The 13,829-nt window shown below is 43.2% G+C and overlaps 1 protein-coding gene across 3 annotated transcripts in view; it reads left to right on the top strand.

Moving 5' to 3' along the window:
- The window catches only part of ATP10A (ATPase phospholipid transporting 10A (putative)), a 190,551-nt gene that overhangs the window by 151,448 nt on the left and 25,274 nt on the right, over positions 1–13,829 (top strand). For all 3 annotated transcript variants that reach the window (XM_058736898.1, XM_058736899.1, XM_058736897.1), the window contains exons 6-10: positions 633–763; positions 2,242–2,494; positions 5,678–5,895; positions 8,166–8,360; positions 10,773–11,361. In XM_058736898.1, the coding sequence (XP_058592881.1) occupies positions 633–763; positions 2,242–2,494; positions 5,678–5,895; positions 8,166–8,360; positions 10,773–11,361 (1,386 nt within the window). The remainder of the gene's footprint in view (positions 1–632; positions 764–2,241; positions 2,495–5,677; positions 5,896–8,165; positions 8,361–10,772; positions 11,362–13,829) is intronic.

Here is a 13,829-nt window from a genome sequence, read left to right as displayed (position 1 = left end):
CCAGCCTTTGATGGCCTTCAGACCTGGCATGCTGCCTTTACCTCTGGGTAAATGGTCTTCACCACATCCCCTGCCCCCATCATGAAGCAGACAGGTGTGACGTGGTCGTGGAGCTCAGTGGTAAAAGACATAGGTGTATGGGACATGAAAGGGATTTCTGTTATCAGATGGGTGTGTGACCCACTTAATGAAATATGTGCATTGCCTTTGGCTTCTGGGAGTCTATGACATGTGCATTTTGAATCTGTAGCAAAGGTTAGTAATGGGAAGTATCCAGGGCCAAATGGCAAGACTGATGTTTTCTGAGGCACATGTTGGGAAAATCTTCTTGGGGATTTCCCATTGATAGCTTCCAGCGCATATCCAGTTTCTGCCTTATGACCATTTGCTTTTCAGTACCAGCAATAGGAAATGCCTGATATGAGGAAGAGTCTAAGAACCAGTGCTTCCCAGCAGTCTGCTTGTTGGTGCCACCAGTACTGGTCATGTGTTTTTGCTGTCTTACATGGCAAGGCAGACTAATGAGGCCAAATGTGCCTGTGTCAAGTCTTGAAGTTTTGCTTTCATTTGCAGTAGCAATGTTTTATTTTAACATTTAGATGTATGATGTTTCTTTTTGAACATTGCTATAGGACACGGACTGTGGGTATGGCGGTATCAAGAGAAGAAATCATTATTTGATGTCCCTGAGTCTGATGGCAGCTCTTTATCCCCAGTCACAGCTGCAGTTTACTCATTTTTGACAATGATAATAGTTCTGCAGGTAACAGTACTAAGTACCATATGATAATTGCTTTATTTATCTGGTAAGAATTTAAAGTCATCTTACTCTGCTGATAATTTCCTTATAAATTTTGCATCTGGGAGGACCACAAATATACCTGCCTAATGTATTACATCTTACTTACTTTTCCACCTAATTTTTCTATGGGGTCTTTTTGAGTGCTTTTCAAGTTAACTTTCTCCTTTGCTATTCCTAAAATTCTTAAGCTTTGGGGGGTTGGTTTTTTGATCATTGTGTTCGTTTTATTTTTCCATTCAATTACTTCTTAAAAACCCAAAATTATTATTTTGGAATAATTTTAAGAGTTATAGACAAGTTACAAACAAGAGTACAGAGAGTTTCCATATGTCCCCTTACCCAGAGTCCCCTAATGTGAACATATTATATTACCATGGTGCATTGTCTAAAACAAGAAACTAACTTTGGTACTTTGCCATGAACTAAATCTTAGGCATCATATTCTACTAGTCTTTGTACTAATGTGCTTTTATCTGTTCCAGGATTCAATTCAGGATATCACATTGCATTTTGCAGCATTGGTTTTTATTATCATTATTACTGTTACCATTAGTATCATTAGTTCACATGCCTCGTGAGCAGCTCCTCATCACTAATTAAGAGTCTATGCCCAAAAGGCCTGTTTAAGAGTGGGGAAGGGACAGTGAGTATCATCCTAGGAACGCAAAGTGAACAGAGGTCATTTGCTTAGCCTTTGCCTACGAGAGGAGCTCTGCTGTCTTTTATCACATGTGCTTCATAGAATGGAAACAGACTTATTTAACTTCCCAAATTAGTCTTTTAGTCTGGTTAGTTCAATACTGTTACTCAAAAAAATGTCTTTTAAACATTGATTTCATGAAGATTATTTTTAAATTGTCAAAGTGTAACTGTGAATATTCTCCTCAAAGCCTTCTTCCCTTTGCTCTATATTGTACAAGATCACAGAAATTGTCCCTCAACACAACCAGCCTCTGGAAAGACTGTCTCTTCTGAACTGTGGGGTTCTGTCCATGGGATGGGCAGCTCCTTGTTGCCAGGAGCCCTGGGAGAGCCTGGGGGCCAATTGCCACTGTGGTGCAAGGTGACTTTGCTTATAAGGACTCTGACTGTGCCTTGTGTTTTTTTTCTCTCTTTCTCTTCTTTCCTTTCATAGCTTCTCTCAAGCACAACTTAGTAATATGAAAATGCTTTCTTCTATCCAAGCCATGGTTACCATTCTTCCAGACATGATAGTGGATTTCTACTCTGCAGTGACACCATAGGCTGTCCTAGTTTAAACTCTTTGCCAATCCTAATACTTTTTCATTACTGACTCTAAACCAACCTGGTTAAGCCCTTAAAGGTACAGTATAGTCCCTACTTACTTGTGGTTGTAGTCATTTGTCATTTGAATAGATTGGACTAGTTCTCATCTCCTTGTTCCTCACAGTTGTTCCTGTACGCCTTATGTCTTCTAGGTTTTGATCCCAATTTCCTTATATGTTTCCATTGAAATTGTTAAAGTATGCCAAGTCTACTTCATTAATCAGGATATAGAGTTGTACGATGAAGAAACGGACTCGCAGCTGCAGTGTCGAGCTCTCAACATCACCGAAGACTTAGGACAGATACAGTATATCTTCTCAGATAAAACTGGCACTTTAACTGAGAATAAGATGGTTTTCCGAAGATGCACTGTGTCTGGCATAGAATATTCCCATGATGCAAATGGTGAGTCTCGAGGTAGGAACTCCTAGTCTGGGCTGGACAGGGAGCTGCTGTAGAAAAGCTGCATGCACATGTGCCTGTGTGCACATACATGCACACATGAACATGCACGCGCACACACACACACACACACACACACACACACACACACACACACATAATAAGCTTCAGGGATTGCTGATTTTTGAGAGACTAAAACATAGGCTGTTAGAGCAACCAGGAGACTGAAGCTTAGCAGCATTTATAGAAGCAAATAATGAATTCCATTTACTGACAGTGCCCTACTCACTGCAGTATCTTAGTGTGGTGGGCATCTGCTTAAACACTCATTTTTTGTCAGACAAGAGAACCAAGAAGGGCATTCTTGAGGAACTCACTAGTGAGGTATGTGGTCTCTTTGCCATGCCAAGAATGAAGAGATGTTTTTGTTGTCACCCATCAATCTTCTTGTTATTAACTAAAAATTCTCAGAAGGGCATTGGGCAATTCATGCTGTATTCTTCCCCTTAGAAAATGATGTTCATGGAAGCTGAAGAGAAATGTTACTCCTGTTTGAAGTTTACAGGATGTTACTCTTCCCACTTCTCCTTTCCTTATCCTTTGCTGCCTCTGTCCTCCCTGATCCCATAGAGAAGCTATCCACTTCATAAGTGGAGGGTGTGACTAGAACCAGCCACCCACCCGAGTCGGGAAGGGGCACCACAATAAGGGTCCCTGTGCCACAGTAGTGTTTGTGGAGGTATGGCGCCTCTGAGAGGCACCATCAACTCTGCAACCAGGACTCCCTTTCCTTCCTATAACAGCATCTGAGAACATGAAAGAAGTCTTGCCACAGGAACAGAAGCAAATATAGGAGTCAGCACGTGGTCATCATTAGGAAACTTATTTATTGAGGGGATATGGTAGGAAAGATCTCAAGGAAGCATGGGATTTTTGTGAGTTTCATAAAACAATTATGATACCCACTAAGGCCCTTTATGTAAAATTAATCATATTAAACAGAAGACATAGGAACTTATACACTATGTTTAACTTTATTTGCCACCCAAAGTAAATGGTCAGTGACTGTGCCCACCTGTCCCTTTTCACTCTACCCTTCTGTAACTCCTCAGCCTAGTGCAGAAGAGCTCATTTGCCTGAAGGCAGAGTTCAGCCTAGTTGTAAAGGAACCAGAGACCTGGGTCTGAAGTCATGTCAGAAGCAGCCTTTGAAGGCTGGACCTGAGGCTCTATGGGCAGAATCCCAACTAAGATTACAGAAAAATTTTGATAGTTGTTAGATGCTTGTTATAAAACTAAAGGTTGCATTGCCTCTGGAAGATACAGGAAAACATTTCTGGTGAAGACTAAAACAACCAGGCCTCTCCGTTGCATGTTTGAAAGAAATGCTATGATCAGTCATTGACATGCTCCTGGGGCCAAGAGCATCTTCAGCTGTTACTTTATGTGGTCTGACCTCACAGATCTCATTAGTAAAATGAATTCAGATGACCTTGGCTTTGTATGATGAGCCCAGTTCACATATATCTGAACCAGCCATGGAGACTCTTGGTATGGCCCTCTGACCTTCTGTCCTGGTGACACAGTGTGCCTAGAATAAAGCATCACCTGCTCCTTGCCTTTATCTTCCCCAGGAACACTGAAGGCATTGCTCAGGCCACTGTTGGTCAGAAATTGCTGCATCACTGTAGACCACAGTCATATCAACAGTGGTCTGAAGGATGGCTACATTTAGGCTAACATCTGACTACTACTGCAGGAGCCTGGGATAGGCAGCTATATCCTTTGAGAGGTTGACACCAAGTTCCTAATGCACAAGCCTAGAAGCTTGACAGCACTGTGTCCAGGCTTTGTTCTTCCTTGATGTTCATTCACCACCAAACTGTGACTTATATCAGCAGGAGCAGGTGGGATGTGCAGGAGGAGATTTGCTTCTGGGGTGAGGAGCTCCCTCAGTGGGATCCTGGTGTTGGCAATTACTGAGTTTTGTGACCATAATTGACTTACCTTTCCTTATCTCTGTTTTTCTCATCCCTAAAGAAAAGTCTTAACTAAAGAAAGATATTAAATATAAGGCCACAGGCATTGGAGGGCTCCTCTTTGTCCCTTATGCAGGCCACATTGTGTTAAGATATTTTGTGCTCACACCCAGCACTGAACTTGCCCTCAAAGTTCTTAGCAATTGCTTGTTTTGAATGAGTAATCCTCATGAATAGCCTCCTTGCTCACCTATGATGAAATAAGCTGAACTAAAACTGGGCAAAGCCAGAAAAATGTGTTCAGAGCCATTCATTAGCAAGAAACAGAGCAGATGTACTTCAAGTGATTCACCGAGTGGCTGGCCACATGGCCACAAGGATTTTTGCTGGGCAATGCCCCACTAAGCATTCAAGTGTAACAGTGCAGTCAAGATCATCTAAAATGGATCTTTGCCGGTGGGTCTATACCCTGGTGACATTTGTCCACTCTATGCAATCCCACAAGGACTGTTAGCCTCCCTATTGGGTAGAGCTTCATCCTTACAAGGTGAATGCAGATAATACCCACCCCCTACCTGACCCTGGACAAGGAGCGCCCGTGGGAAAGCACCATCAATACAGACTGAAAACTATTATTTTTGTGTGATTGCAGGGCAGATGTTCAACTTGTGATCTGTCCTAACAGCCCTAGTGAGTCAGGTGGCCCCATGACCCTGGGATAAGGGCAAAGCCTGGAGCCTGGCTACACTGTGGGAGAGGCCTTCATTGCCCTGCCTTCGTCCCCACTGTCTGCTGCCCAAATCACATTCATCACACCTAGGGTCCACCTGAATAGAGGGGCTGTATGTGAATCTGTCTCTGTCCATACCTTACTTGTTTGTGGAGCTCAATGGCCACTGTGCCAAAATGCACAGGATCTTTGCTTTGGCATCACATTGACCTGGGTGTCCTCTCCACCCTCCTGAATCCTGTGTACTTAGCAAGGTCCTTAAGTTTTCTGAGACTCAGTCTTCTCATCTGTGCAGCGGGGTGGAGAATATCAACCTCATGAGGTTGACTGTAGGTGCACATAAAGCCTCCATCTCTCAGTGGAAACTTTTATTAAATGTGGCCTTGCCTTTGGGAAAGTGAGGGTGGTGAGTGCTCTGAATCAGTTTCATTTTCCTAGCCTCCCCATGATGTGTCACCCTGTGTGCCTTTCCCTACAGCCCAGCGTCTGGCCAGGTACCAGGAGGCAGACTCAGAGGAGGAAGAGGCAGTGCCCAGAGGGGGCTCGCTGCCTCAGCGCAGCAGCATTGGGAGCCATCAGAGCATTCGCATCATGCACAGGAGCCAGAGCACCAAGTCACATCGGCGCACAGGCAGCCGGGCCGAGGCCAAGCGGGCCAGCATGCTGTCCAAGCACACAGCTTTCAGCAGCCCTATGGTGAGTCCCACTCAGAGGACAGCAGCTACCCATGCTGGGACAACACCACCTTTCCTTGCCCTGTCATTTCCCTCCATTCATCAGAAGTATCTGTATGTAATAATACAAATGAGCTGTTGCTGGGGGGTTAGCTCTGTTCAGTTAACAGAACTTGTGTGGCCAACACTTTCTTCACCCTACATTGCTGGATCTTTTCTAAAACACTGACATGGCCCCTTTGTCATGGCCTCTAAGGCTGGGGAATTGTTGGTAAACTACTCAGATCAGTGATGGAGAGGAAGTCTGTCCTACCAAATGAAATGAATAAAACATCAGAGCAAGATGACAACTGTGAAAAAGAAGACAGATGGGAAAAAAAAAAAGTTTTAAGTAGATGAGCCCGAATCCAATAAACTTCTTTCTCCATTGCCTTGCCCCAACATTTATGGACCATTCTCATCAGGCAGGGAAATTTCCAGAAGTGAATAAGTGATAGCCTTTAAAAGATCCTTTCACTTCTAAAATGTTTTAAGAACAGAGAGGAAGAATCCATTTTGATCACTCTGTGTTGGCCTCATTCTTCTGTGCCCTTTGAAACCTATATAGGCTGCCATTTAAATTGTGGTTGCTGATTGGTGGTTTTATACAGGGCACTTGGGAGTCAGTCTCTACCACCTGGCAGGAGGAGCACTGTGTTGAAAACAAGCTTTTCTGACATCGATGTAACAATATGGGTCCAAGGGTATTTGAAATATTCAAACTTTCTGACCTAGGAATTTAGTGATTCAGTCAAAAATTTCTGTGCATAGAAGTTTATCAATGAAAAAAATATGTATTCAGTGATAAAAGAATGGCCAAATGAATTATAGTATATCTATTTCTAAGTTGTTAAAAGTTGTATTTTCAAATGATTCTTAAAAGCCTGGAAAAGATCAGACTGCAGTTAGCCCTTGACCATCACAGGTTTGAACTGTGCTGGTCCACTTACATGCAAAATTAAAAAAAAAAGAAATATAGTGCAGTACTGTAATTGTATTTTCCTTATGACTTTCATATTTTATTTTTGCTAACTTACTTTATTGTAAGAATACAGTATATAATACATATAAAATTCAAAATATGGTGTTAGTCCATTGTTCATGTTATCAGTATGGCTTCTGGTCAGTAGTAGGCTAATTTTGGGAGTGTCAGAAGTTATACATGGACTTTTTGATTGCATGGGGGGGTCAGCACCCCAACCCCCTGCATTGTTCAGGGGTCAACTGTGTATAACGTTTTGGGGAACATGAAACTGCCAATTTATGTATATTTTTTTTTATTGAGGTATAATTGACATATAATGTGTAAATTTAAGGTGGGAAATGCAAATCAAAACCATAATAAGATATCATTTCACTCCTGTTAGAATGGTTATCATCAAAAAGACCAGAGATAAGAAGTGTCAGCAAGGATATAGGGAAAAGGGAACCCTCATTCATGCACTATTGGTGAGAATGTAAACTGGTGCAGCCACTAGGGAACACAGTATGGAGTTTCCTTAAAAGCTTATAAATAGAATTACTGTATGATCCAGCAATCCCACTTCTGGGTTTATATCAAAAGAAAATGTATAAAATATTTTATTATATATATAAGGTAAGTGTCTAGAAAAAAGACTGGAAGGAAACAGAAGCACGTGTTTCAAAAAGTGTGTATGTGAGGTGGTGCGATGCAGATTTGTTCCATTTTCCCTTCTCTTTTTCAAATTTTTCTGAGTCAGATATGCTATAATAATCTATATTCTTAGCTGTATTATTATTTTTTTTTTTCAACGTTTTTTTTTTAATTTATTTTTGGGACAGAGAGAGACAGAGCATGAACGGGGGAGGGGCAGAGAGAGAGGGAGACACAGAATCGGAAACAGGCTCCAGGCTCCGAGCCATCAGCCCAGAGCCTGACGCGGGGCTCGAACTCACGGACCGCGAGATCGTGACCTGGCTGAAGTCAGACGCTTAACCGACTGCGCCACCCAGGCGCCCCAGCTGTATTATTTTTTAATGACAACATATATATGTTCTATATAAGAATATATACATTTCATTTCACATATAATGGATATTATATTCTTACACAATTTAAAATTATGCGTAAGTCATCACATGCCATATGCCATAAAATGGCATATGTAGATGAGTCAGATGAAGGGGCCTTTACAACTTAGAATAAAATCAAGGTGCCTTAAATAGTCAAGCACCAGGATGCTTGGCAGGTCACTGGGTCATACTCACCCCTAAGCCTCCATTTTCTTGCAGGAGAAAGACATTACACCTGACCCAAAGCTGTTTGAGAAGGTGAGTGAATGTGACAGGTGTTTGGCCATCGCAAGGCACCAGGAATACCCACTGGCCCACCTCTCACCAGAGCTCTCTGATGTGTTTGACTTTTTCATCGCACTCACCATCTGCAACACAGTAGTAGTCACATCCCCGGATCAACCACGACAAAAGGCAAGTTCTAGAGTCTCCCTGTGAAGCTGATACCTTTGACCTTCAGCATGGCCCCACTGTTGTCAGTCTACCCTTTCCAACAGGACTATTTACACTACCTCTCTCAGGTTTAAGGGGATATATCAGGGGGCTTTATATGGGACAAGCCAGCTCACTGGTTCTGTGGTGCCATTCCTAGGCTACCAGAGGCAGGTGAGGGGTTTGGGTCCAAGTAAGAGAGGACAACTTCCTCCCATGATGGGTGGGGCACATAACAGCCTGGCCTGGAGTGAGGCTGCCCTACACTACCTACACAGAATTTCAGGGCTCCAGATTCTCAGAGAAGAGTGCACAAGACAGGCTTGGGCCCCAGACAAATCACCTGGACTTGAATCCTGACTTTATCACTCAGCTGAGTGGCTTTGGATAAGCCTTCCCCTCCTGTGCCTTATGTGACATGAGGCCAGTGGTGAGGGTTAGGGAAAGGGCTCAGAGTAGGGCTTGGCACACAATAAATGTATTTGATGTTAACAAAGGCTTTTAACATCACCTTTCAAGGAGAAGTGGTCAAGAATCGATGGGAAGTTACTTAAGATGGTGGAAACATAGCAGTAATCCAAGTTGGTTTTTGTTTGGGTTAATAATAAGATTCTTAAAGTTTCATGTGCAAAAAGATCCTCTCTAACCCAGGTGCTTCTGAGAAAGTCCTCCAAGTGGGCTGGATGTATGCTTGTATAGGGTGTACCTAAGGATGGATGTGCATAATGCAGCAAGGCAACTTTAAATGGGTAAAAATAAAAGTGTTCTAGGGCTAGATGCATGCCATAGACCTGCCTCTCAATCCCCTACCCTCCCAGACCTCTTTCCCTCCTCCTGGGTTAGCCCTTTTACCAGGTTCCACTGATGGCGCCATTGGTGTGTGATGTGGCCTGAACAAGAGGTCTCTGCTCTCTCTTGGCAGCAGCCTATCTGGCAGTAATGCAACACCCCCTGTGCCCTTGCTTCTGCGACACTGGCCTGCAAAAGCCCCAGTGGGCCTGGTAGATCCAGAGCGGACAAGATCCCACCACTCAGAGACCACAGGGTTGTACCATCTGCCTTAGTCAGGAGGTGTTTTCTGCTGCAGCTCACCTCTTAGCTGCCTCAGCATCCCTCATCTGGCCTTTGGGTTCTTTCACCACCTAGTATTCAGCCCCTCTGGCATGCATCCCTGCATTCTAGTAGAACCTGTCTGACAAACTCAGGCATTGTTGCAACTACTGAATCACTGAGAAAGACCCCAGCATAATCTGAGGCATGTGATGATGGTGACATAAGCAGTGCATTCCGTATTGGGAGGAGAATATTTAATCACCCACCCTCAGACTGCAAATGAACGGGTCTCTGGATGTGTTCCTCTTCTCACATACTAATGAGTACTAAATCTTCAGTGTATTTGGAGCCGGCCGGAGCTCCAGTGTGGCTGTTTGAATCTCCCCCTTGGATATGTAGCACATTTAAAGTTATTATAGGAACAAAGAAGAAGCACCTTTATCAAAGTTGGTCCTATGGGCCCTGCTTGACCACACACCTGACTTTTCTTGAGGCTATTGTATAATATACAACTTTGGACACACAGGCAAAATTATGAAAATTTAAGGCTAACTATAACTCAGTGTTTTGATTGTTATAACATTTGCTCTAAATCCATTTTCTAGCAGAAAGTTAAAATAGGTATATTATGCCAGCATTAGTGAACAATACTCCTTTAAATAAAATATTGCTGTTGCTCCATCATTGAGCTTTTTGGAGCTCTAGCAAATGTGTATAACTGTTATTTTGTTGTTTTCATTTCTTGTTAGAAGCTATATAATTTATTGTGACTTAAAAAAAGTGAGCTAAATGATTTCAATCCTGAATTTGTCCATGCATTTAGCTGTTTAGAAAAGTTCTTTTGGGTTTGGGAATGTTATTTAAATTTTATATAGACATAATTCAAAGGACTGTATAAACTGGTCTTCTGTTAAATGTTTTTTGCAAGTGGGGAAAAAAAAGGCTGGGTTTTGTGCCAGGCAATGACAGGCATGCTCTTCTGAGCCTTTTCTGCAAAGCAGTGGGACATTGCAGTGTGGAGACAGCCAGCAGAAAGGATAATCTGAAAGCCTGCAGGCACCATTGGCCTGAGTCCCCTGAGTCAGTTCAGGGCCTCCATGTAGCTACCCTGGTGATCACATTCTAAAAGAATATATATTGCGAATCTTTGCTTAAGTGAAGTGTAAGAGGCCAAAGGATGATCTCAAGGAAGATCAGTGCTGGCTCTGGTTGCAGTTTTTAGTGCATGCCCCAAAATCTGGGAAATGGGAATTCTATGCTCCGAGCCCCCACTGGGGAAGTGGTAGTTGGGGTGAGGTCTCTAGACACACCTTCCCTGTCTTCTGACTGCTTCTCTTGCAGGTGAGGGTGAGGTTGGAGGTGAAGTCCCCGGTGAAGACGATAGAAGACTTCCTACGAAGGTTCTCACCCAGCCGCCTGACCTCCGGTTGCAGCAGCATCGGGAGCCTGGCCACCAACAAGACCACCCACAAGTTAGGGTCAAACTTTCTGTCCACCCTGTCCAATGACAGCACACTGCTCAGGCTGGAGGAGAGGCTGGGCCAGCCAGCCCCAGCCATTGCCAGCAATGGCTACAGCAGTGGGGCTGCCAGCTGGGCCCCAGAGCACACTGCCCAGGAGCAGGGGGTGGAGCTGGAGCAGGAGCAGGAGCAGGAGCTGCGCTATGAGGCAGAGAGCCCCGACGAGGCAGCCCTTGTGTATGCTGCACGGGCCTACAACTGCACGCTGGTGGACAGGCTGCATGACCAGGTATCAGTGGAATTGCCCCACCTGGGCAGGCTCACCTTCGAGCTCCTACACACGCTGGGCTTCGACTCCATTCGCAAGAGGATGTCAGTGGTGATCCGGCACCCACTCACCGATGAGATCAATGTCTATACTAAAGGAGCTGACTCAGTGGTCATGGACCTCTTACTGCCTTGCTCCTCAGGTATCCAGCTCCTCTCCACTGGGCAGCACCTCCAGTCCCTTTCCATGAGTAAAGTGATTTTCATTAAGCCTTTTCTAAAGCGGTGCCTATCAGAGATTACCTTTCTGGATCACCCTTTCCCTCCTCTGAGGTATTTGGACTAGAATGCACTGGGGGTGGAGGATGGAGGGCTTCAGTGCCTAAATTCACCTCAGAACAGTGGGGTTGGGGGTTACTTGAGGTGAGGCCTAGCATCGTTTTAAATCTGGCCAATGGAGGTCAAGAACTTTTAGACTAGAAGTTCCTGAAGGTTCATTCCTACTCTGTGATTGCCTGGACCAGGGCGACTGTGAAGCCAGGTCATAGTTTGTAGCCAATTTGTGGAGCTGCCTCAGGTCACAGGCTGCTGGCCTCTCACTCACTGTCATCTGTCCCAACTTCAGGCAGAGCAGCTCTATCTTGGTCTCTTTTGAATACTAGAGTTCCATATAACTTCTGTGTTGAAAAAGAGAAAAATCTAAATCACTGGTGTCGACAGTTAGAACTTTATCCAGCAGAAGGGCTTGTTTGCATCTCCTTCTAGACACATGCTTCTGGGCCTTGGGAGGGGGGTGGCCAAGGTCCCCATCAGTAAACCTGGTCACCCTTCCCTCTGTACTTGGAGGATGAAGGAGTACATATCTAGGTGAGAGAGACTGGGTGGAGGTGAGGGTGCTGCTGGCAGATAGAAGGGTATCTGCTGTGGCTTTGCTGCCTGACCTCCACAGTCTCCTTATCTATTGTATTCTGGAAACAGCTCTAGGTACAACCTGCTGTGAAACCTTGTACACTGGATAGAGCTAGGAAATAATTTACTTCCCGTGGTCCTCTCACCGTAATCTCAGTGCCTCAGAACTGGACTCCTGGCTCTCTAGGCCAGCACCACTCTGTTGTGGGAAAGTGTACTAAGGAATCTCTACAGACAGGAAATCCTTTTCCCACGGGAATACCTCTCAGTTTGCAAACGTGGCTCTGAAAACAGTTTGGATAGCTTTTCATGGGGATAACCTACCAGAGGGCAAGATTTGCCTTTCCACCTCAGGGATTCTGTGCTAGTGTAGACACAGGCTGATTTTGCATTCCCAGAGCCGCCTTCATTCTGCCATTCAGTAGCCTTTTTGTTTTCTTGATGGTTTCCTTCACTGTGCAAAACTTTTTTATTTTGATGTAGTCCTAATAGTTTTCATGCTTTTGTTTTTCTTGCATCAGGAGACATGTCTAGAAAAATGTTGTTACAGCCAGTGTCAGATTACTGCCTGTATTCTCTTCCAGGATTTTCATAGTTTCAGGTCTCACATTTAGATCTTTAATCCATTTTGAGTTTATTTTTGTGTATGGTGTCAGAATAGTTCAATTTCATTCTTTTACATGTAGCTGTCCAGTTTTTCCACCATTTATTGAAAAAAAAATACTGAAAAAAACGCAAACACATGGAGGCTAAACAACAGGATGCTAAGCAACAAAAGAAGAAATCAGAAAGTACATGGAAATAAATGAAAATGAAAATACAATTGTCTGAAACCTATGGGGTACAGTAAAAGTGGTTCTAAGAGGGAAATAAATAGCAATACAGGTTTACCTCAAGAAACAACAAAAAGCTCAAACAATCTAACCTTACTACACCTAAAGGAACTAGAAAAAGAAGAACAAAGACCAAGAGAAGTAGAAAGAAGAAAATAATAAATATCAGAGACTAAAAAAAAAAAAAAATCATTGACCAAGAACTGGTTCTTTGAAAAAGCTAAACAAAATTGCTAAACCTTTAGCCAGGCTCATCAAGAAAAAAGAGAAAGGACCAAACAAGAAAGAAGTTACAGCTGACACCACAGAAATACAAAAGATTATGAGAATACTACTAAAAATTATATGCCAACAAATTGGAAAACCTGGAAGAAGTTGATAAATTCCTAGCAAAGTACAGCCTTCTAAAACAATCAGGAAGAAATAAAAATCCGAGCAGACCAATTAATTGTAATGAAATTGAATTGATCATAAAAAAAAAAAACTACCAAAAAATAAAAATCCAGGACCAAATGGATTCATAGGTGAATTCTGCCTAACATTTAAGGAAGTGTTAATACCTAAATCTCCTCAACCTATTCTAAAAAAGAGAAGAGGAAGGAAAGCTTCCAAATACATTCTTTCAGCCTTCTTCATTCTGAAATTTGATTTTGCATCCACACAAAAGAAAAACAGATATAGCAATTATCTGAGATTTAATTCTACTGTAAAAAAAAAAAAAAATCTTTGTCCTTTTCATTAAAGACAGTTTAATGGACTGCTGTATTTAAGAATTAACCACATACAATGGGTCATGTATAAGGTAAAAGGCCTGGAGTAGCACTAAGAAATGGGTAGGACAGGGTGGTAGGTGGGGCCCACCATAGAGAAAAGGGATCCTGTTGAGCTGTGCAAGTACAGTAGTTGCCACACTTGTACTTTGCTGGCAG

This window comes from Neofelis nebulosa, chromosome 7, assembly GCF_028018385.1.
Source record: "Neofelis nebulosa isolate mNeoNeb1 chromosome 7, mNeoNeb1.pri, whole genome shotgun sequence".
Taxonomy (NCBI): domain Eukaryota; kingdom Metazoa; phylum Chordata; class Mammalia; order Carnivora; family Felidae; genus Neofelis; species Neofelis nebulosa.
This window is presented reverse-complemented; position numbering and strand designations above follow the sequence as displayed.